This window comes from Pygocentrus nattereri, chromosome 20, assembly GCF_015220715.1.
Source record: "Pygocentrus nattereri isolate fPygNat1 chromosome 20, fPygNat1.pri, whole genome shotgun sequence".
NCBI classification, from domain to species: domain Eukaryota; kingdom Metazoa; phylum Chordata; class Actinopteri; order Characiformes; family Serrasalmidae; genus Pygocentrus; species Pygocentrus nattereri.
This window is the reverse complement of record NC_051230.1, coordinates 22166864-22191903: the sequence shown is the minus strand read 5'-3', so window position 1 is coordinate 22191903 and position 25040 is coordinate 22166864. Positions and strand designations below refer to the sequence as shown.

The following is a 25040-nucleotide window of genomic DNA, read 5'->3' as shown; positions in this document are numbered from 1 at the left end:
CGTGAAGGTTACCCACTAATGACCCCCCTATACGTATATGTATTCCTTTAATTGGGGTTAATTGTGATTTTCTGTGTGTAAAGGGGAAGGCTGAATACATTGATAATGCTTTTTTGGCAAAGTGGTGAACCTTGACCCATCCTCGCTCTTAAAGGTCTAGGCCTTTCCTGAATGTTACTGTTTAAAATGTTGCTTGAACATCTCTCAGTGTTTATAGTCTTAAAAGGGTGTATTGTCTAGTCTAGTCTTGAGGAGTGTATATATACAAAAACAAAGAACAATTAATACACACACACACACACACACACACACACACACACACATATATATATATATATATATATATATATATGTATATATAATGTTCTTTGATAAGTCACACTGAAACTGTCTTTTTCTGTTTTACATACTTTTTTGGAATTTGTCCTTTTTTATAATATAATGTCCATTTTTATAGAGACAACAGTGCCATGCAGTGGCTACTTTTCTCTGCTTATGCCCTTCAAGGTCCCCCAGCTATCCTCCTCCTGGCTGTGTGAAGAACAAAAAGAAGCTGAAGCCTGAGCAGGATGGCTGTGTGTCAAAGTCACACCGGCTCCTGCGCCGCACCTGCTCTAGTGCCGTGAAGCCGGAAGTGGATGGCTGTGCCAGCAAATCACACAAGCTGCTGGGCCACTCTATGTCAGGCGAGCCGCGCCTAGAGCTGCCATCAGTCCTCAAGCCTCCGGCCCACCGGCTGCTACCACGGGCTGCGGTGAAGCCTGAGGACTGCGGGGGTGGTCTGCGGCCTCACCGGCTGCTGCCCCGCTCTGGCTCCGGTGAGCCCCGCTGCGAGCACAGTGGCAGTGGTAGTGGTGGGAGTAGTGATGGTGGCAGTGCTCTGAAGCCACACCGGCTCCTGAGCCGCTCGTGTTCAGGCAGCGTGCGCACCGAGGAGCTGGACGGCCTCAAGCACCACCACCGGCTGCTCAGCAGGTCCTACTCCAGCAGCACCAAGATGGGTAAGGGTGAGCTGCCTAAGGAGCCAGCCGGTGAGAGCCGCCGCCTCTCGCTTACCTCAGGGCTCATTGGTATCCTGGCCCCGGCACTCTCTTCCACACCACCGGTAAGCGTTGCAGTCCCAGACTTTCCAAAGCTCTGATCTTCTCACATCCTATTTACACTACATGTCCAAATGTGTCCAGATGCTCCTTCCCAACAGAGCTTTAATCTAGCCTATTTAAAAAAATTGAACCTGAATAAAAACAGAGAAATCTGACAAGTCTTACATCTGTACCGGAGTGTAGTTCAACAAAATTCTGTGCACTATCCAGAGACTGAAAAATACTCTGCATTTCTGATGAAATATACTTATTTTGCACCATGTCAGACTATGTCTAGACATTTGACGAATATCCTTTGGCTGCACTAAACTGTTCTCCACAATCTATTTTACTCTGTTTTTGAAAATGCACTGGCCAGTGATGCCAATAACATGGAAGAATTCTGCACCTTAACCAGATAAAACATTGTTTAAGGTAAGAAAAGAAAGGAGGGAGATAAAACAAGGCTTGGGTAAATGCAGGCCAAACTGCCTAAAGTGGGAGGCCTTAATAAGTGATTCAGCTACATTTAAAGGGGAATTCCAAACCCTTAAGATGTAAACATTCATTCAGAGTGGTTGATGAGTTTTCTGTTCTAGAGAAGCTTATAGAGTCAGAATTGTTCATAGTAGTGGTGATGGGAACCAGACATCTGAAGCATTTAATGCCTCATCTTTCCTCTAAGATGGAAAGATGGAAATGTGGAAAGTTATGACTTTAAATGATTATAAATACATTGCCTGATGCTGGAGACATTATTTTACAATTTGAGAGATGATTTCAAAATGCAGGGCATTATATGGCATTTTTTATTTACCACTATTAACATCATCAACATTACATATGAAAGCTCAGAATACCCGTGTAGGTAGACTTTTCTAAAAAGTTGGCTTAAAAAGAATTTCCTTTTAAAGAATAGATTCGTTATTAAATGCACATATACAGGCAGGTAATATCTATAGAACTGCCAGTAGAATGGGAAGCTTTGGAGCAGCCACACATAACGCTAAGATGTGCAGTGCCAAAGTTAGAGGGGATCATGCTCCCCACTTCTGAACTGAACATAGTTTTCTTTAGAGTGACCTAATCAGTACCTGACCTCACTAAGGCCGTTTGGTCAGATTCTCATAGCAATGATTCAACATCTAGTGTAAAGTGTTCTCAGAGGATTATAGGCTGTTACTGCAGAAAAAGGATTGCCTTGGATTTAGAAGGAATCTTGAGGGAACAGGTGTTTGGATACTTTTGGACATTTAGAATACTATTTATTCATGTAAAATTAATGTGCTTCTCAGTCTGGACGCACACTGATTAGTTTTTTGCTTCTGCTCTAACAAACCTGATGCAAATTGATATGTTTTCTGTAACTACAATTCAGTAATGTTGAATTACAATTAAATTCAACTTTATTGTCATTATATAATACAGGGTAGTACAGAATAACCAAACACTATAGAGCAATAAAGCAATAAAGATCAATTTCATTGTAACGGGGAGCGAGGAGGCGGACGCATACGCTGAGATAAGCGAGATTTACAGTGCATCCGGAAAGTATTCACAGCGCTTCACTTTTTCCACATTTTGTTTTGTTACAGCCTTATTCCAAATTGAATTAAATTAATCTTTTTCCTCTAAATTCTACACAAAATACCCCATTGTGACCATGTGAAAAACGTTTTCTCGAGAGTTTTGAAAATTTATTAAAATTAAAAAACAAAGAAATCATATTTACATAAGTATTCACAGCCTTTGCCATGAAGCTCAAAATTGAGCTCAGGTGCATCCTGTTTCCACTGATCATCCTTGAGATGTTTCTACAGCTTAAATGGAGTCCACCTGTGGTTGATTGGACATGATTTGGAAAGGCACACACCTGTCTATATAAGGTCCCACAGTTGACTGCATGTCAGAGCGCAAACACCAAGCATGAAGTCAAAGGAATTGTCTGTAGACCTCCGAGACAAAATTGTCTCGAGGCACAAATCTGGGGAAGGATACAGAAAAATTACTGCTGCGTTGAAGGTCCCAATGAGCACAGTGGCCTCCATCATTCGTAAATGGAAGAAGTTCGGAACCACCAGGACTCTTCCTAGAGCTGGCCGGCCGTCTAAATTGAGCGATCGGGGGAGAAGGGCCTTGGTCAGGGAGGTGACCAAGAACCCAATGATCACTCTGTCAGAGCTCCAGCGTTCCTCCGTGGAGAGAGGAGAACCTTGCAGAAGGACAACCATCTCTGCAGCAATCCACCAATCAGGCATGTATGGCAGAGTGGCCAGGCGAAAGCCACTCCTTAGTAAAAGGCACAAGGCAGCCCGTCTGGAATTTGCAAAAAGGCACCTGAAGGACTCTCAGACCATGAGAAACAAAATTCTCTGGTCTGATGAGACAAAGATTGAACTCTTTGGTGTGAATGCCAGGCGTCATGTTTGGAGGAAACCAGGCACTGCTCATCACGAGGCCAATACCATCCCTACAGTCAAGCATGGTGGTGGCAGCATCATGCTATGGGGATGTTTCTCAGCAGCAGGAACTGGCAGACTAGTCAGGATAGAGGGAAAGATGAATGCCGCAATGTACAGAGACATCCTGGATAAAAACCTGCTCCAGAGCGCTCTTGACCTCAGACTGGGGCGACGGTTCATTTTTCAGCAGGACAACGATCCGAAGCACACAGCCAAGATCTCAAAGCAGTGGCTTCAGGACCACTCTGTGAATGTCCTGGAGTGGCCCAGCCAGAGCCCAGACTTGAATCCGATTGAACATCTCTGGAGAGATCTGAAAATGGCTGTGCACAGACGTCTCCCATCCAACCTGATGGAGCTTCAGAGGTACTGCAAAGAAGAATGGGCAAAACTGCCTAAAGATAGGTGTGCCAAGCTTGTGGCATCATATTCAAAAAGACTTGAGGCTGTAGTTGCTGCCAAAGGTGGTTCTACAAAGTATTAAGCAAAGGCTGTGAATACTTATGTAAATATGATTTCTTTGTTTTTTAATTTTAATAAATTTTCAAAACTCTCGAGAAAACGTTTTTCACATGGTCACAATGGGGTATTTTGTGTAGAATTTAGAGGAAAAAGATTAATTTAATTCAATTTGGAATAAGGCTGTAACAAAACAAAATGTGGAAAAAGTGAAGCGCTGTGAATACTTTCCGGATGCACTGTATTACGGGCAAATCCAGGGTCGTAGTCAGAACAGTCCAGGGTCAATGAGCCGACACGGACAGATCGAGGGTAAGACATGACCAGAATCAACACAAACGAAGACCAGGTACAAAGACACGATACAAAGGTACAAAGGTACAAAGGTACAATGATACAAAGATACAAAGATACAAAGATACAAAGATACAAAGATACAAAGACTGGCAAACGGAAGGGGCAAACACAGGGCTTAAATACACGGAACAATGAGGGACAGGTGATAACAATCAGGGGCGGAGTTACAAAACCAAAACATGAGCACATGGACAGGACTGGGAGGAGCCAACCGTGACATTCATTGATTGTGGGGCTTTTTCTCCTGATTTCTATTGTATTAGAATGCCCTTTCCTGTTCTGGTAATGACTACAATTCTATAATATTTGTTGTCTCATTGACTAGCCAAACAATGGGGCAAAGTCTATACCAGTCAGAGATCGTGGCTTTCTCGTCCAGGTACGTACCAACTCTACGCTCATTGCAAATATAATTTGGAATATGTGTGGATGTAATAAATATATCAACAGAATATGTTTTTCGTGGACATGTTATAATGGCAGACAATGGAGTATGCAGAGCAGAGGATCCCGGTCCTGAATGAGTTCTGTGTGGTCTGCGATGAACCTCATGTATTCCAAAATGGACCAATGCTCAGAGTGAGTCATCAGAAAATGTGATCACAGAAGATGAAATCGCAAGAACAGTGAAATACACAGATAACTGATGTCCCCGCAGAATGAATGACAAGCTACATCTCATTGTAGCTTATAAACAATGGTGTAATTTGACTTTTTTCTCAATTCATTTTAAAGGTTGTTCAGACCTACTGGCTGTCTTATCTTCAGCTGTTAAGTAACAAAGGGCTTAAAAGGGGCTTAATTTCGTTTACACTGAGAACCAAAAAACAATAATAATAAAATTGTGGACATGTCTTCAAATAGCAGTGTTTAATACAGAAACCTCACAATTCACTATCATAATGGTAATTTTCAGTAATGCCTCAATTTTTTATAACATTTATTCCCAGCTCTGGTTTTAACATAAACATTTGAAACTTGTAATGGGCATTTAGGTAACATATTTTTAAATTTATGTTTCGTGGTTTGTCGTTTTACAGTGACTCTTCTGGTAAAGACTGGAAAGCTGGTGCCTTTATGGTTATGCATGTTACGATGCTCTGAACACTAATACCCCATATAATATATACAATAATCCTGGCTTTGAAACTTTATGCTGGTAACAATCTGTATGGTCCATTTTTTCTAAGAAAGAGAGATCACAATGTCCACTATTTCCATAAACAACCTGAAATAGTGACTCATCAGACCACAATACACGCTTTCACTGTACATCTGTTATTCGCTGAGGCATTTTTTGGCAAAGTGGCGAGCTTTAACCCATCCTTTCTCAATGGACTAGGCTTTTCCTGGATGCTTCTTTTATACATAAGCATAAATGCCTTGCCTATTCGTTCCTAGTCCTAAAGTACCCCGATCCCAAGGTGATACAGGCATCAGTGTCGAAAGGAGCATATATTTACAGTAAACAATCTATTAGGTAAAACATTTAATATGTTGTCTTTGTACTGTTTTCATATAAATAAAGGTCCAAGTGGATCAGTGCTTTCTGTTTTTAATTTGCAATTCACACACATTTTTAAAACTGAGGTTTGTAGTTAAACTGCTCATGTTTGAAAAGTTTCAGTTTTCCTTTGAATATACTAATCATTGTAGTATAAAATTTGAGGCCCATAAAAGCAGAAAATTAACAGTTAGTTAAAGCTGAATCTTTATGTAATTGTATAAAACGTAGCTTTGCTAATTAAGTGCTTTTGTGCATGTTTTCACAGCCCACAGTGTGTGAGAGAGAGCTGTGTGTCTTTGCCTTCCAAACGCTAGGGGTCATGAATGAGGCTGCTGATGAGATTGCCACAGGTGCCCAGGTACACACTATAGAACACACACAAACATATCATTTTTGGGTGTTACTTTACCTTATCATCTGCTTTCAGGATACTTTTGATGTAGTGAATTATTCATTACCAATTGCAGGTTGTAGATTTGCTGGTCTCCATGTGTCGCTCTGCGCTAGAATCTCCGAGGAAAGTTGTCATTTTTGAGCCATATCCCTCCGTAGTGGATCCTAATGACCCTCAGACCCTGGCCTTCAATCCAAGGGTACACTGCACATTTAATTGTCTTCTGCTAACGATATATGACAGATGATACATGTTGAAAATAGTAACAATAATAAAAAGAAGTGGCATTTGCATAATGCTCACTAATGCTGTAACAACCCTGTCCTTCTCCTTAGAAAAAGGACTATGATCGAGTAATGAGAGCTCTTGATAGCCTCACATCAATCAGAGAAATGACCCAGGTATCAGTGAAATGCTTCTTACATAAGATCCAGTATTAGCATCCTTACTGATTTTGCTGTTTATACAGTCATGTGCAAAACTTTTTGTTGATTTTCTAAGTGAAAAAAAGTAATAACACATCCTCTACACAGGACACATTTCTGCACATTTTAATACACAAGTACTGTTTATTTGCTGAATTTCATATTTTCCAAAAAAAAGCTAAATCATAAATGTGGCCTGTGGAAATTTTATGTGTTATATTTGATTTGTTTCCAATATGTTAAACTCAGGAAATAAATAGTGAACTGATTTTTTTATTGAAATGGTATATATTATCAATAGAACATTGTAATTTGACCAGGGTGTTCAAACTTTTTCATTGAACTGTATATGTTCCTCTAAGGGTTAATTTGTGTCAAACAGGCTCCATATCTGGAGATAAAGAAGCAGATGGACAGAATTGACCCACTGGCTCACCCGTTATTGCAGTGGTAATAAACTTCTTTCTGTCTTTCTACATTCTATATTTCTATAATCTTTTTCATGATTTATTCATTTATTTATTTTGAAAGTTAAAAATAGTTTAAGCTGGAGTGGTTACAGGTTTATATGTTGGCAAAAAATGGGCTAATGTTTTTTTAATCCCAACAATTCTCCTACAAAAGGCTGAGAAATGTGTTGTTCACAGGGTCATATCCAGTAACAGGTCTCACATAGTGAAGCTACCAGTGACGAGAGTAAGTTTTTCATTTCTCAAAAGGATATCTTCAGAAAACTGATTGGGATGATGTAAACTGTTTTGAGCATAATGAACAGATTATTAGCATGATTTGTCATAATTTACACATGTGAGTGGGTTTCAGATGCTTATTTTCTGAAATATGTAAAGTTATGCTGCTGAGTAAAATTTCATTCTAAGATACCAAGGCTTTGCCTTTAGTTGAGAGAAGAGGAGGGAATAAGTCAGCAAGAACATAAATCAAAACTCTGAGCCTCTATATTTTGAAACTCATTTTTAATTCTCTATACCACTTACTTAAGCAGAAGTGGAGAAAAAAATGAAGGTATAATAAATTCAGTGCTTGCTCTCACAACTTCTTTCTGTCACAACAGCAACTGAAGTTTATGCACACCCCCCACCAGTTCCTCCTACTTAGCAGCCCACCGGCCAAAGAATCTAACTTCAGAGCTGCCAAAGGCCTCTTTGGAAGTACTTTCGCTTTCCAGTAAGTTCCAGTCCCCATTGACCCCATTGCCAATGCTACTCGAATATTTCAGTAACCCTTGGACATTGTTTAAATTTTGTTCTTCCTATATAATTTCTCTTCTTGTGCTATTAGAAAAAAAGAAATGATTTTGAATTATATCATGCTTTAATTTCCCGCAATAACTGGGCCTAAAAATTGCAGTTACCAAGAAAATTCTGGAAGGAGGCTTCTGTTTGCTGACATAACAGAATTGGATGTTTGTGTTCTCCTAAGCATGTTTAACCATCCAGTGATGTTGCGTTAGTGACTGTTAAAAAAGATGTGTTGCTGCTTCTTGTATCTTGGAGGAATCACACGCAAGCCTTTACCCACCCAGCTAGGTAACTAGGGGGAGATTTAGCTAGCATGTGGTTGGGGATTGGGGGGGTGGGGCAAATATATTTCAACTGGACCCCTTTTTGATTGACATTTAGAAATAACTTAAAAGCAGAAGAAGAAGCCTCATCATCTACGTGCCAAGAGCCAGTTTCCCCCACAGTGGTCCATATCCACTCCCTGACTTCTCCCACTGCCTATAAGGCACTGCGCCGGCCCCCCATACTGAATCTTGTGGGTGGTGGGCCACATCCCTCCACATTGCCTTTTCGGGCTGAGCCCAGCTACTCTACTTGATATGGTGAGGAACTTGGTCATCCAGGAGGAGCTCAGAATAGAGCCACTACTCCTCTACTTTGAGAGGAGCCAGCTGAGGTGATTCAGGCAGCTGATTAGGATGCCCCCCAGCTGCCTCCCTTTGGAGGTTTACCAGGCACCACCGACTGGGATGAGACCCCAAGGTGGTTGTAGGACCTGCTGGAAGGCGATTAAGAATAGGTTTAAGAGGATAAATGAAGAAGCTTCATTATACTTTTGTAATCTGGAAAATTTCCATAACCTTAATAACAATAACCAATAAAGGCCTTTATTAATGGTTCAGTGAAAAGTCAGACTTACACTTTTAATCACTTACCCCAGACATCAGCCAAAATGTTGGTTCTTTAGTTTAGATCTTCTTTAGCTATGAGGCTAACGCTTCTAATACTACAAGTCAGTTCTCACCCAAATCTTTTTCGCAAATATGTCCCCAAAACATCTCTCAACCTGCTCAAACTATGTCTGAAGTGAAATCTGGCACAACTGTTATCTTAAATTGCTGCATGCCACATTCAGTTCAAGTTTAGTTCTTTTATGTAGTTCGCAGTCAAAATGTGGTCTACATCACATTGAAAAGTCTGTGCAAGCTTAATGATGAGCTAGATGCTTTGTGAGAGAAATTTTGGGAATGTATTTACAGAAAATATTTGGGTGTCTTCTTGCGTTTGTCCTCGTAGCTAAATTAAAGAAACTTAATTTGGACAAAATATGACTGATGACTACAACTGGGGTAAGCCAATAAATGTGTTTACTAGATTTTTTTCTTGCCAAACCATTCCTTAATTTCCATTTCCCATATTTGTAACTACAGTGTAGAAATTGTAATATGTTGTTTATTTTCAGTGAACTTTTTAGCCAATGGGAAAACTATTAAACATGCTAATTAGACTAACTGTGATTTGTGTAATAAGTAAGAATATATTGATCTCTTTTAGCGGATCACACATAGAGAACTGGCACTCCATTTTGAGGAATGGTTTAGTTGTGGCATCCAACACAAGACTACAGGTAAAGAATATGCATTTTACGGTCATCTTTTTAATGATATAATGTGCCTTTTAAAGGCATACTGTATAGTCACCAGCCAGAGAATCCTTTAGTTATTGTAGAACATCAAGTCTTTTTTTATTTCACTGCAGCTCCATGGCGCCATCTATGGGAGTGGAATCTATCTCAGCCCATTGTCAAGCATATCCTTTGGTTACTCAGGTTTGCTATTTCTGCTTCCCTTAAGAACCTCTACTAGTTTGGTACACTAAAGGTATATGTGCAAATGGTGGAAAGGCTTACTAATAGTTTAATTTACAAAAGTTGATTTAGCATTTTCTTCCTGAAGGGATGAACAAAAAACAACAGAAAGTTGCATCAAAAGATGAGACTGCGACAAACAAGACCAATATTCATCTGCAGGTAAAACCAAATCTTGTTGTTTATCACATGCTGTGTCATGGAAAGTGAGTTAACACTATGAAATAGGACTGAGTTAGACTGGGGAAAAAGCCACAGATTATTGCGATAATTAAAAAAAAAAAAAAAGGAATCACACAGAAGTTTACCCATATACAATATGCTCAAATGCACCTAATTATCACTCTAGCAATGGAATGGATGAGTTCAGAGGGAAAATTAAGGCAGTGGTACTCTGGTTAGGGCTGCATGATATGGAAAAAATTGAATATTGCAAACAATTGATATAGTAAGGGATTTACCTGCGTTATTTTTACTAAAATGATTTACTGCACCCATCAAGTGCTTCACATGTCTAGTAAATAGCCTTCTGAGACTCAGACATCTGTGCACAGTTCCATAGTGGACAAACAGTGGACTATTTTGGTGTAGAAGGCAGATTCATCCATTGACAAACCACTTTTGTGATTTCAGTATTGTAATAGCTGGTGATATATCCAGTTGAAATTCCATCTTAAGTATGAGTTTTGTCAGAACTGTTATACCTGTCACCACAAATGAATGTGTATATATATATATATATATATATATATATATATATATATATATATATATATATAAAAAGCATTATAAATTTTAATTACACCGCAATCGAAATTTTGGGCCATAAGACCCACTACTACAGTATTGCAAAGGCTGATGTTTAACAGACAGTATGTTGTGCAGTCCTACAATGAAATTTTTACTGTGAAAATCTACCTAGACTTCAGTTTGCCTGATTATTTATAAGTGCATAATAACAGATGTGTAAAAAGTTTTATATGTTTATTTATTGCAGTCACAGAAGAAGGGTCAGCAGCCACAGTTTCTGCAGAGTCGCAATCTGAAATGCATAGCCTTATGTGAAGGTACAGTATCTAGCTTTTGTGCACTACAACAAAAATGTTTTGCTGAGCTTGTTTTGGTAACCTTGATGACTTTTACTCTTACAGTTATTACTTCGCCAGATCTGCACAAGCATGGGGACATTTGGGTGGTTCCAAACCCAGATCATGTCTGTACAAGATTTTTCTTTGTGTAAGTAAATTCAGGAGGTCTGCTTTCATTTGGTTTGAACAGGAGGTTTTAATAGTGATGATGTGGCCTTGTTCACACTAGGTATTAACATCCGTCTTGAGGGATCTGATCAAGTGGACAGTGAGATGTGTAGCTGTTGACACCTGTAATTTTCATGGGTTTTGAAAGCATCTGCAGTGACAGCATATGACCAGATTTCTTGACTGGAGAAAGCGTTTTGTGCTGCCATTCACTCCGTATTTGTTGTCAGACAAAACTTTACTGTCAGTCCTTGTGCAAACTGTTACAAACATTCAGATGGCATTTTAAAGGGCTCATATCTTACATTATCCTTGTTTTTTTTATTATTGTCTCTGATATAGCCTGGAGAGAGAACAATATGTTTTGAAACTTTAACATTCTTTACATATTACATCAAACTCTCTTTTTTAAAAAGCGAGGAAAATTCTGTTTTACATGGTGTGAACCATTTAAATATATAGGAGTGACGAGTAAGAAAGAAGCTACGCTGCATTCTTCTTTACTGATTTGATTAAGTTGATTAAGGTGGTTTTGCCTTGTTGGCAGGGAGCCGTTGGGACACTTTAGCATTTAGTTTTTTTTGTTCATGTGCAGCACTGACCACCTCCGAAGGCAGTTTGAGTGATCTTTTGTGAGTCACAGTGCATCTCCAAGATGCATTGGGCCCCTTTCACACCTCTTCTTAATACTGTCCATTTGTGAGCAAATCACCCAAGTTAACGGCAGGTGTGAACAGGCTTACCTGTTTAATCAAAGGTAATGTATTTAATCAAATGAACTGCATACTTACATACTTAGAGAGCAGCAGTTTAAAAGCCCTTTAGACCCCAACATAATTCCAGAGCACTCTTGTAGGTTCCCGATCAGAGTTAATAGTCAAATAAGAAAAAGACTTTGGAGTAAAGAACAGGGATATTAAACAAACTGACTTGACCACAATTGAAGAAGTTTTACAAAATTATTGTTTAGCAGTAAATTTGATAAAAATGACCAAAGCCTGCACTCTTAGTCAAAGGCTGGCTTTGCACAGTAAAACGTACATGCAGTTAACTGCATGCTGTGAGAGGCAACATTGTTTCCCTGCAACTTGACAGTTACACAAAGAAATAAAAAAAACAGTCAGCAAATTCAGTTACTCCACTCCTTCAGCAAATTAGCAGCTCATATTTTTGATACACCCTGTTGTTCTCACTATTGGGTCATCTGCAGTGTGTAATTTGCCTATTTGCAGCAGTTTTATCATCTTCATGTTTTTCATTGCCATTCTTTTTGGGTATGTTTGTATATTTGTCTATTATTTATCTAAGGTTTCTTAGTGTATATGTGAGTGTCTAATTTGCTGTGTGAATGTCTCATTTAAGCAGCCATTTTGGTTACAGCCTACTTGATTCCTCGCATATCCATGTCCTAGAAGCACATCAAGTTAATCTCGAACCGCATCCTTTTTATTTTGGCACAAGCAGCCATGAAAAACGGCTCTTAGCATTAATTATAAAAATAGCTGAGAGACTAGCTTGGCAATGGAAAACACAAATAACACAAATATAAAACACAAAACACGGTAAACTAAAATAACCATAAAAAACTTCAAAAAAAAAATTAAGGATTTAAATCTTGAACTTGCTTGGATATCATCGCTGCTGTCCACGTAAGTAAAAAACCTGGAATATCATGATTAAAGAATTAAATGTGTATTAAAACACATTTAATTATTAAATGTGAATTCAAAGATATTCCTTAATGGTAATACGCCATCCTGCATTGTTCATTCAAAGATCATTATAATCGTTTTATTTTGACCTTATTAAACACAGTCATCTTCAACCATTACAGGGGGATGCAAATTGGCCAGCAGATGCTGCTGTGGGGTCTAGAGGGTTGTGTTCTAAGTTTATTAAAATCTTTTTTTTTTGTTCACTCGACTAGTTACGAGGATGGACAGGTGGGCGACACGAGCATCAACACGCAGGACCCCAGCATACACCGGGAAATCTTACGAGTCATTGGCAATCAAACCGCCACTGGATGAAAGATTACAGACGCAATACTGCTGCCTTCACCTGTCCTCCTGTCTCAAAGCTGGATTTTTGAGCGTAGGAGGTCGCATCCATAGGTATTTTTGGTATCCACAGAACACCGTATAGAGAAACAGATTACTTCAGACCTATGAAATTAGCTGCAGTATTTATACCCCACGGACACCCCTGTGTATTTACACTGGCTAATCAAACTCTTACCGTTTTGCTAAGTTTATAAATAAAATTCTACATTTTCAAAGGACACGGTATGTCTCTCAGTTCACCTGTTGGACAGCCTATTTTTTGTAAAGAAAAGGGAAAAAAGTTCTTTGAGTAATATTTTGAGACTTCTACCAGATGTTATTTGGCCTTTTTGGGGAAAACAAAATATTCCTTAATGGTAATACACCATCCTGCATTGTTTACTAAGAGCTGTACTTTTAGAAGTATGATACTTTGTGTATACTGAAGGTGTTGATATGCACTTTATTTTTCTTAATGTGAGATTTTAGTTCCAACTTCATCATCTTAAAATGCCTTTTCAAAGATTCTATTTCATATTGTTTGACTTTGGTGAACCCAAGCGTTCATTTCCCAGTGTTGCGGACATTAAGAGCTGAAAGGTTGTTGTGTTTACAAACCACATGTTCCTGAGCTACATGAGTTCTAAGCTACATGCCAGTAGCTGTCGGTTTACAGTTTCCAAAAAGAAGTCACAGTTATAGAGTTTATCACCACTGATTCCACTGCAGCCCTATTTGCTCTATTGTTTTAACCAAACTACTGTGACATTGAGTTGCCGTTTTGGTTGAATTGTTGGCGAAAAAAAAAAAAAGAGTCAGTACTTTAACTTGTATTTGGGCAACACTGACAGAAAATAAAATGCATGTGGCTTTCTTTAAATTTTCGGTCGACTTGTGTTCCTAGATATGTTAATAGCATTTTTGATAAAAGAAAAACTGGCGCCCGGTTGTAAAATGTCTTTGAATATTTCATTATAAATCTTTTTGTAAAGGTGATTTTAAGGCAGAATAAGTGTTCGCAGCTTGTTTATACATTGCCATGTTCGAGGGTCAGTCCCTATGTGAAAATACACCATTTTTTTACTTTGCGATTGTTTAACTTTACACACCAGTTTGTGTACTGCTTTTAAAACATTGATTAAAATGAGAATGATGATCTTATCCTCAAAATTGGCTCACTAATTCAAATGCCAAAAGATTTCCTTTCATTTATTTTTTTTTAAGAAACCTGATTAAATTACACCTCAACTCAAATCAAATTAGAGCACTACAGTGTGCTCCATTCACTGACCAATTACAGAATGACTTTGTACATTAATCATCGCATCTAATCAACGCAGAGCACTGCATTTACCCCTCTGAACTGGAAAATGATAAAATTATAGGTTCTAGCAGCCTTGATTCTGGAGTGCGGTTATTAATACGTTTGGTTGCCATGTTCCAAACCCTCCCCCACCCCCAACTTTTTCTTAAATGTTCAGTTCACCTTTCACACATTCAGACTTGCCGTCGATGTTTCCTTGTCCATTATGGTGTTGAATACTGATGTGTAATTTCACTAAAGAATCTTTGAATTCTGAAGGATAGCAAACACATTCTCCACATTCCATAAGTCTCATGGTCATGTTTGAATTCTAGAGGAAAGATATTTTGTAACTGCCGCAAAATCAACCAAGTAGTACAATATTATAGTCAAAACTCTCTTAAAGGAGCGCTCCAGCCAAAATGACAAATCTAGCTGTTGCCACATTTGTAGTAAACATGCCAGCAGTGCAGCAGTTGTCTCTAGAGTGAGATTTTCCAGATTAAAGAGTAGGAAACCCCCCTTCTGATGATGTACCTTGATAGTGAGAGGAACTTTTTAAAAACTACAGCTGCTTTGGGGTGTATTTTTGGAAAGCTATTTTAGAATATATGCTGCTAGGAAGCTGAATGCCTTATTGCAGCTATATAACTGTAGTAACTGTCTTCAAAACGTCATAACAGAAAATGGAGTACTCAAAAGACAAAAAATGAGGGGGATTAAAGCTAAAAGCTGAAGTTAGCAAGGTAACTGGCTATGTAGTTACGGTCACATGCGAAGGTTTTGGCTCTGTTTAGAGAAAATGTTAACAGATTTTCACTTAGAAATTCAACAAAATATGTATTTTGTCCGTGGGTGTTCCAACTTTCGCATACAACTGTACCTTAGTTTACCTGTACCTCAGGTTAGCTTCTTTTCTCTAGCTGAAAGGCTCATAACTGGTCTCTGATGTGCATTTTGTGTTGAATGAAGATTCTGATGACTGAGGTGAGAGAAAGCTAGCTTGGTTATAGCGGTCAGAATTGGTGGACAGCCCAAAGATTCCCAATGGTTGCATGATGTATTTGTGCATGCTGGGTATTGTAGTGAGAAAACACTGAAATTGTATAAAAATAGTCAAACAGATGAGGCTGAGCGATATAATGCTGCTTACAGAATAACGCATTACACAACAAATAACATGAAACTCTACGTTTATGCTGGAGTGCCCCTTTAAGCAAAGAATCAATGCTCAACCGTTCCGAAGCAATTATTCTCACACAAGTAATATTGGATTACTTTGAATAGTAAATATAATATTTAAGTTAACTGTGATGAGTGTAAATGTTTGTATGGTTTTGTATATTGTAGTGACACGTATCATGCTACTTAGCATTTGGTGCCTTACAAAGGATTATTGGCAAATATACAACACTGTACATAGTGTAAATACTGCCAGGACAACACGGAGTCCAAATATTTTCTGTATTCAGTTTTTACTTTTTCTTTATTTTGCGAACAGATGAAGCTTTTGGGCTTTTTACAAGTTATGGAAATAGTAGCTTATGTACCTGTTTATGTTCATTAAATTTGAACTTGCCTTTAAATCCCAAACATTTGTCACATCTTTTATACTTTACAGAAACATTTAATTGCACCTCCCTATTACTTTTTAAAGGTTGGGGTCAGAAGGCTGAAGTCCAGTTTAACAGTAATTAAACCTAGTAATTAACTGATGAGCTGAATCAGGTGTGTTGGAGAAGGAAAATCACCAAACTGTGTGTAAAAAAAACAGCAAAACCAGCCTAAAGTGTAGACCTTAAAGGGGAATTGCATACATTTTTCTAAATGTCTGCACAGTTAAATGGTTAAGACGTAAACAAAGTCACCCAGAATGGTTTGATGTGAAATGCTCTGTTCTGGAGAAACCTACAGAGACAGCTTTGTTTACAGTTAAATGTTTGTATTTAATGCATCTGAAAGCTCAATCACAGAAAGCTACTACAACCCCAATTCCAATGAAGTTGGGACGTTACGTAAAACAAAAACAGAATATGATCTAATCTTTTTCAACCAAGATATACTATTGTTTTTTGCAAATATTCACTCATTTTGGATTTGATGCCTGCAACATGTTCCAATGAAGTTGGGACAGGGGCGTGTTTATCACTGTGTTACATCACCTTTCCTTTTAACAACACTCAATAAGCGTTTGGGAACTGAGGACACTAATTGTTGAAGCTTTGTAGGTGGAATTCTTTCCCATTCTTGCTTGATGTACAATTACAGTTGCTCACCAGACCGGGGTCTCCGTTGTCGTATTTTGCGCTTCATAATGCACCACACATTTTCAATGGGAGACAGGTCTGGACTGCAGGCAGGCCAGTTTAGTACCCGCACTCTTTTACTATGAAGCCACGCTGTTGTAACACGTGCAGAATGTGGCTTGCTGAAATAAGCAGGACGTCCCTGAAAAAGACGCTGCTTGGATGGCAGCATATGTTGCTTCAAAACCTGTATGTACCTTTCAGCATTAATGGTGCCTTCACAGATGTTCAAGTTACTCATGCCGTGGGCACTAACACACCCCTAGACCATCAGAGATGCTGGCTTTTGAACTTTGCGCTGATAACAATCCAGACATTCCCTTTTCCTCTTTGGCCCGGAGGACACGACATCCATGATTTCCAAAAACAATTTGAAATGTGGACTCGTCAGACCACAGGACACTTTTCCACTTTGTGTTTTTGTCTACTCGGTGGAATATTATTAGAAAAGCCCTCTTCATTTCAGCACATGAACATCACCCTGGAGCACTGTGGTAAGTCTTCTGGTGTAAAACTTTTTGCAGGCATGGGAATTCACATGTGGTGTAGTGGGATGGAACTTCAGTGGCAAGATATCCAGATCTTGACTAACTGAAATATTTGCAGACACTGCACTGAACCTTTGTACATGTTACTGCTATTACAAACTTCAACAGCCACCAGAGAGGATGAGTATGTACTCAAGCCTTTCTTTTAAACAGTGCCATACAAGAATGTTCTCTACTCCACATTCAACTTAATATGGTTTTGTTCTACCAATTACAGTAGAAAAAGAGGTTTAAATTAGACCTAATTTCATTGTCTTTACCTTGCAACTGACCGGTCATAAAATCATGCTCAACACAAGTTACTTGGTAACTTGCACTTACAGCCTACGGCAACGTGGCTAGGCAATTAACCGTGTAGTATGAGGAAAATGCCCACACTCAATGAAAGGCCAGGGGCAAAGAAAATGCAAAGAGAGTGAGAAACACAAGTAAAACAATAGGGTAATAGGTAATGCCAAAAGCCAGTGGGGGAAGCTTGTTATACTCAACAAGATTATTAAACTAACTCTCATAAAACAACATAACTGACTCAGTTTCATTGAGTCATGCATTTATTATGAAATATCAACAAAAACAAAGGAATGAGAAAACTGATTAAAACAATTTTTCTGTATTATTAACCGTTCTAAAGTATCCAATCAGATTGCTGTTTTTCACCAAGTTTCACTCCAAGTGCAAGTCATGCAAAACAGTGGAGTACAGTGTTGAGTTAAACTTGCTGGTGTTATAGTGTATATTATATGCTCCCACACTCTCAGACAAAACTGCACCTTTTAGTGTACAAATGCTGTAACTGGGGTGGTGCCCTCTGTACATCTTCAGTACCTAACATTAAGTATTAAAATGGTATCATATTGCACTGTGGTTATGTTATTGACTCCATACACTCTGTGTTAGCTTTAGGTTTTTTCTTTCTACCTAGAAATTACCAAGACAGAACTCTTCCCCAACAATACAAAGCGACTGGTTCACTGTAAAGTTAAAGCAGCTAAATCCTCACCCAGCCATGCTCTCATTCAGTGTTGCTGTTAGTTTAGTATGATAATACATTTAGATCACCTTATTTTAGTTTGTATGCTGCCCTGCGCTCAGTCAGAATATTCAAATGTTCTTCAAAAACCAAACAAAAACAACTAACAGTGGTCAGCTGCTACGGTGATCCCTGCTGCCCTGCATCTGCTAAGGGTAACACACTTATAGACAATAAACCATCATACAAATTGATGCAGTAACTCAGACTTGCGTAAGTTGGTATCACTCTCCCTGTCTTTGCTTAGATCAAAAGTTCGGCATTTAGAATGGACTAGATCCTTTGTCCCCAGACCTATCAGGCTATTCAACTTTTCCCAGGGGGGCCAGAAGAGAAGAGGGAAGAGGAGAGAGGAGGACGGAATCTGAATCTCATGTTAAATCACGAATCATAGGTCTTACATCTCATGTTTATCTTGTGTTTCTTCACCCATCTGCACATATAGACAGCGTGCTGCACATATTGCACTTCTGGGCACATATTGCACATCTGGACACACACACACACACACACACACACACACACACATTTTCTAAGCCGCTTCTCCTTCAGGGCCACAGGGGGGTGCTGGAGACATCTGGACACTACTTTATTTTGGTACCATTTCTGCACATATTTATTAATTCAGTATGGTCGTTATATGCCGTTACCTGTACCTCTTTGTACAGTCATTACTGCACTGCGTCTTTCATCTCAGGTTATAAATATTATTACAGATTGTTTTATTTTTCTATTTTTATATATGCCTGTAGATAGGATCTTTTTATATTTGTTCTTCCTGTTTTGTATTGTTTACACCCTTATTACTATTACTGTACTGTGCTGGGTGTGTGCTACTGGCTGCTAAATTTCCTTTGGGATCAATAATGTGTTTATCTATCTATCTATCTATCTATCTATCTATCTATCTATCTATCTATCTATCTATCCATCCATCCATCCATCCATCCATCCATCCATCCATCTAAATTAGGAGTCAATGTTGAAATAGCTTTAAAATAACTGACTGCAAAAATCTTTTAAACTGCATGAGCAGTGTATTTTTTAAATGCAGTGTTTTAGGGTTTTCAGAAATAAGAGCTTGATGTAGTGTGAAATTTCAAGACCTACTGTTCACTCCTCAGTCCAGATATGGACACTAAGCTGCAAAACCAGCCCGTTTTGAATACATTGTGCATATTCACGCCTGTTCCACCCACATCAGTTTAGCTCCACCCATTCATCTGGAAGTTGTGAGGAATGTATCAACCTGAACTGCTTTTTTTATTGGGGCATAATACAAAGCAGCCAATCAGAACAAGCTCATAAGCATGTATCAGTTTTAAAGGCACAGTACCAAAAAGAGCCTGGTTAATTCTAAAGGATACAGAGAGGTTGGAACATGGTCATGTAAATAATGAATTAAGATGTTTTTTTAGTACGTCACCCGCAAAAACGGCGAAAATGGGCTTTGTGGAAAAAACTGGTGTTGGTGGAACAGACAAATATGTGAATAATCTGGATTTTCATTACATCACAAAAACTGTGTGGACTGTACAAGCGTGGGAACCTTTGATGTTTCAAAACTACATTAAACTCTCTAATTTCTAAACAGTGAGGGGACTTTGGTGTTCCATGACACGGGCTATTTAATAAGCCAAACAGCTCACAGCCTAGAACACTGATCTTCAGTCAGTCACTTAAATACATGTCCACTGTGCTCTCCACATTACTCCGACTACAGATTACAGATTGCTAAATGACTCCATCCACAGTATTTTAAATATTTAAAATATTCCAAAAGATGAAAAAAATATATATATAAATATAAAAAAGTATCAAAATAAATGCATAAATAAATATTTAAATTATTAAAAATATTTTCCAAAATGTAAAATACATTTAAAGTAGTGAAAAAGGAAGTTGTCTTTTACATGTTCTGGGCCCTTTAATGTGCCGACCGCGCTTCCCTTCCGTTTGAAAGGCGCGAACGCCGCCTGTATTCCGGCTCTGCTCTTCCTACTTCGGTAAAAGCGAAACTAAAGTCTTGCGGACGGCGCTCTGCGTGTAGCCTCGCAGTCTTTTACTTAAAAAGTACCTAAAACACGTCGTTTAAGCCTGTAGTCATTAAGGTACCGCACGCAGAGTCGACTCTGTCTCTTCGTCTGTCTCTGAGCTGCTCGTGCAGGATCCTGTGGCGGTTGTGAGGTTGTTTGTTTACGTTTGCTCTGCCTGGCAACGCGATACAACGATGGCGGGATCCCAGATACGGGAGGTGAGTCTGACTGGCCTAGTTTGCTTTCATTATGTACCTTTTTGAAAAAGCCGAAAACGCAAACGTGCCCAAGCAGGTAACGTCTTCAGATTTTCCAAAATCCATTTTGAGAACAGCTGAATTCGAGTGGCTTCTTCGTTGGGCTGAAAGATTCATCGTTGTTATATTGAAATCGCAATTTTAATAGAGTGCAGTTTTTTACAGCCTACATCCTCAGCTGTGTTGCCTTAGCGCATTTTAAATGAGTAACTTTAACTTAACACAGCTGTAGTTAGACCACCTAGATCAACCAAACACCCATGTGTTGTATACTTGAACCCAGCCATAATTAACTAGCAGGCTGAAGTGTTAACTATCCATGTTCTAGTCTCAAGCCTCGATTTCTAGAAAAATAACTGTAAATTTAAATCACAGCATTGTTCACAAGAATCGCCATTCAATATTTTGCCCAAATCGTTCAGCCCTGCTTCTTGGTGACTCTTAATGAAATGAAAGTGCTAATTATTAACTATTACTGCACTAACTCCTGACGTTTGGCCAGTAAACCATGCCTGATCTGATGTTGCTCCAAATCACTAAGCATCTTAGTTCATTTTCAGGCACTGGGCCCATGTCCACCTTAGATGATTCTGTAGTTTTTCAACGTCACTGCTCTAATTTCAGATTTTTGATGATGTGAAGCTCATCATTGATCCAGAAACATTTGCCGAGCCACACAAAATGCTTCAAGAGCTTAAGAAGATGGGCGGAAATGTCAGAGAGTCATGTTTCATCATAGGACCTTTTCATACAATTGAGGAAACTTTCATGAATTTGTCAAAGTTGGAGAAGAAAAAACCTCAAAGTGTAGGACACAAACGGAGAAACCATGTGAATCACATCTCACCAGAAATGAAATCTAGCCCCAGTCCACCTGCAGAACCAGTTGTGGTTGATGATGCTGTCATGCTTTACATCCAGAAAAAACATTCTATGGAACTTGACAAAATGAAACAGATGGGAGTTGACATGCAATTGCAAGGAAGGCATCTGATGTTTCACGCAAGGGATAAAACACTGAGGACAGACCAAGTTCAGTTTGTCAGAGAGCGCTTTATAACATTATATCAGAAGATTTCCACTGATCTGCAAACCCGGACTTATCAATTGAATGCAAGTGAAGTGCAGCTTTGGTGCAAACGTTTTCCAGAGCTGCTAGTGAGACCCCAAAAACACGGAGTTGACCTGACCGGGAGCTACCTGACCCTCGAAAGGTTTGAACGGTTTTTACACAGCCCTCCTAAAAGATCTTCTCCAATGCAAATCAATCACATGGACCACGCCTGTGCTACAGCATCCAGCCCACCAGCGTTACAAAACCGACCAAATGACAAAGATGAAATTTGCTGTATTTGTTTGGAACCACTGGTTAAGTCCAAAAGTCAGACTCTGGAGAAATGTAAGCACTCATTCTGTAGAGACTGTTTGAAGAGAGCTTTTGAAATTAAACCAGTTTGTCCCACGTGTGGAGTATTATATGGAGCATTGAAAGGGACCCAACCTGAAGGAGGCAAAATGCAGATCATACAAGACTCCTCTTCTTTGCCAGGTTATGAAGGCTACAGAACAAAGGTCATTCATTATTACATTCCGAGTGGGATACAGAAGGTGAGTATGTTATAGTAATTCATTTTATATTAGCGTCTGCTACGGTACCAGCCTGGGGAAATGACGCAGTGTGGTTGTTTTTTTTTTTTTGTTTTTTTTTTTGTAGTGCACAAAATGGGAAAAGTTATTGGCAGATTTCATTTCTTTGAAACCCAGAGCCCACTGACCAAATGTTGCTAGTCAGTCCAGTCAGACTAGCTTTATGATAGCAATTTTTTTTTTTGAGACCAAAAGAGCTTTAATTTCAAAGGAATTCACTACAGTGTTACAGATGTCTGGAACCAAAAAAATCTCACATGTGAATTTTGCTTTGTGTTGAATTTTGGAGAAGTAGATGGATTAAACCCAATTAGCTAGCTTGCTATGTTAGCTGCTTGGCTAAGCACTACTGCACTTACAAGTTGTGCCACTGCTACCAACCACAGCAGTTATCAGTATTATTTTTCTGTTTGCTACAACTCCGTGTGTAGCAAAACAGTCTGAAGAGCAATTATCTTGTATAGTTTTGTTACGTTTTTTCATTTTTACTACAAATGATTGGCAAGCTAGCTAACTTGCTAACTGCACAGAAATAGAGGATCTTTTTCATGGCCAGTTTTCTGGCACTACTACAGTCACAAATATTTCACAAGATGACACAAACTGCAGATTTCTAGTGGAACTGTGGCTTTATACTGTTCCACAATAAGAATGACCAGCTAAATGAACCAGTGTGGATGGAGGATAATGTTCTCAAAAATTTTGAATGGATCGAACATTCTAGGCACTACCAGCAATCACATAGTATACATATACATTATATACAAACCCAGCTTTTCGGTTTGTTGATGCTGGTTGGAGAATGTTGAGAATTTGTGTTCTGGGATTTATATGTACATATTGTGCAATACTATTTAATACTGTTTGGTTTGACTCGTGACATGAAAGGTAAGCATTAACACTAGACCATCTCCATGTTTTAGTAGTTCAGTGGTACTGGTTGCTTAGGAAATGGACAGATCATCCCATTTACTTTACTTGTGTAGGAGGAGCATCCAAATCCAGGCCAGCCATATGATGGTGCATCACGTACAGCCTACCTGCCAGACTCCTCAGAAGGCAGGAAAGTTCTAAAACTCCTTAAACAAGCCTTTGAGCAAAGGCTAATCTTCACCATAGGGAGCTCATCCACCACTGGCAGGAGCAACGTGGTAACCTGGAATGACATTCATCACAAAACATCCCGTTTTGGTGGGCCAACTGCGTAAGTTTAGACACAGGAGTAGTTTTGATATTTAATGGCAGAGTTAAAGTTTTCTAAATTATGTAGGATATTTACATTGTCATCTGTACTCAACATACTTTCAGTTCTGAAAGTGGGTCTTTTCTTTCTTGTTTACTAGCTACGGTTACCCAGATCCTGACTACCTGAAACGTGTACAAGAGGAGCTGAAAGCAAAAGGAATTTGCTGATAATTCACAGGCTGTGTACCGAACTTTTCCAGACAAAGAAGTACAAGAATAATTCATACAAGAATAATACAACAGAGGCAAACACTATATTCAGTAGACACATATGCAGTCATTCTCAAGTTGTTCTTTTAGAGACTGTATCAAACAATTTGCTGCCAGTTGTGCTGTGAAGAATTACAGTGCTGATGCTTACTAGCTTAAACGAAATGTTGATTTCCACGAACAACAGTATCGTATAAAAAGTATTCACGATTATTGTAACTAGTCATAGTCATACTTGCTGCTGACTGTACTCTTCATAATGGAATGTGCACGGTGCTGTTGTACCAACCCTAGTTTGTCAAATTGCAGTTGCTGACCTTTGTCAGAATTAGGGAGCGGTGGACGGGTTAGATCACATAATGTGAGGATGGAGACATTCTGTCAGATCAGATGCATTAGCAACAGTAATTTAGTGACTGTTGTGACACATCAAGCTAGGTTATAGCAATGGGCATTCTAACTGAATGAACATATTGTCACTGACCTGATTGTGAAATGTTTTAAATATGGAAAGCAAATGATTTAAAATTGAAATACAGAATGTTTGCATGTGTTTGGTCATTATAAGCCTGAACTAGATTGATTAAACTGAATGTATATCACTATTAGCTTGGCACGAACATAGCATTGCAAGTCCCAAAGTCTTGTAGAGCCAGATGTGACCTCATAACAAGAACGACCATATTGGGACAAATGTGAGTGGGAGTGTTGATGAATTAGGATAGGAAACAAACCGAGGAATTTCTCCTATGTAGGGGGTGTTGGAATGCTTGCCAATATTGTTCGCAACACACCTAATGTTAGCCTGACTTTATCTTGATCAGGACTTAAAAGCAACCTCCAAAATTCTCTTGCTTATCCCTGCTTCCTCAAATGTACTAAAAAACTGTGCAGAGTGAGAATAATAAAAAGAGTGAAGCCAAGTAGTGTCAGTAACAAATCAGCCCCTGAAAAATTTCAATACCTGAACCTGTTAAAGAAGTATATAGCATTTATTCATATTATAGAAATTGTCAGCTGGTCTGTCAGTATTATAAAACAAAGTACACAGCAGTACATAACTTTGAAGAAGATATTCAGAGTCGATAATGATGAAATTCATTAAGCTTAGTGCACATTATCACAGCATCTACAGTCCATTCCAAAGGCACTAAAGTGCTCATGACACTTTTAAGTATTGCTCTGCGATCCAAGCGTTCAACTGGCCCTGTAGGAAATTAAACTCAACCTCAGTATACTAATATAGTTCACAGGACCTCTACAACAAGCATCCACTTGAAGAGCAGTCATTTTAAGTATGGGTTAATGTGATTCTTATGGACAATATTATCACTTTGGCCAACGTTTTAACACTATGAACATATTA

The 25040-nt window shown here is 38.8% G+C and overlaps 2 protein-coding genes across 2 annotated transcripts in view; both read left to right on the top strand.

Annotated features, from left to right (window-relative positions):
• Positions 1–15988, top strand: part of parp8 (poly (ADP-ribose) polymerase family, member 8) — a 74864-nt gene extending 58876 nt beyond the window's left edge. The window contains exons 12-26 of the mRNA XM_037531433.1: positions 508–1105; positions 4686–4739; positions 4844–4939; positions 6133–6225; positions 6335–6460; positions 6597–6662; positions 7069–7136; positions 7334–7382; positions 7759–7871; positions 9482–9554; positions 9686–9755; positions 9883–9956; positions 10792–10861; positions 10946–11030; positions 12978–15988. Coding sequence (XP_037387330.1) covers positions 508–1105; positions 4686–4739; positions 4844–4939; positions 6133–6225; positions 6335–6460; positions 6597–6662; positions 7069–7136; positions 7334–7382; positions 7759–7871; positions 9482–9554; positions 9686–9755; positions 9883–9956; positions 10792–10861; positions 10946–11030; positions 12978–13080 — 1738 coding nt within the window. The 3' untranslated portion in view covers positions 13081–15988. The remainder of the gene's footprint in view (positions 1–507; positions 1106–4685; positions 4740–4843; positions 4940–6132; positions 6226–6334; positions 6461–6596; positions 6663–7068; positions 7137–7333; positions 7383–7758; positions 7872–9481; positions 9555–9685; positions 9756–9882; positions 9957–10791; positions 10862–10945; positions 11031–12977) is intronic.
• A 4290-nt stretch (positions 15989–20278) lies between these two features.
• si:dkey-3h3.3 (uncharacterized protein LOC100144568 homolog) lies at positions 20279–24227 on the top strand. The gene is made up of 4 exons (XM_017716061.2): positions 20279–20533; positions 21197–22180; positions 23206–23423; positions 23563–24227. Exons 1-4 carry the CDS (start codon positions 20510–20512, stop codon positions 23630–23632), a joined length of 1296 nt encoding a protein of 431 aa, XP_017571550.1. The 5' UTR covers positions 20279–20509; the 3' UTR covers positions 23633–24227.
• Positions 24228–25040: the final 813 nt, after the last annotated feature.

What these genes read in the sequence shown, in the direction of transcription:
- si:dkey-3h3.3 (XM_017716061.2), top strand. Translation starts at nt 20,510, where the DNA reads ATGGCGGGATCCCAGATACGGGAG. An exon ending in CGGGATCCCAGATACGGGAG is followed by an intron (nt 20,534 to 21,196) that starts GTGAGTCTGACT and finishes CTCTAATTTCAG; the next exon opens with ATTTTTGATGATGTGAAGCT. An exon ending in CGTTTTGGTGGGCCAACTGC is followed by an intron (nt 23,424 to 23,562) that starts GTAAGTTTAGAC and finishes CTTGTTTACTAG; the next exon opens with CTACGGTTACCCAGATCCTG.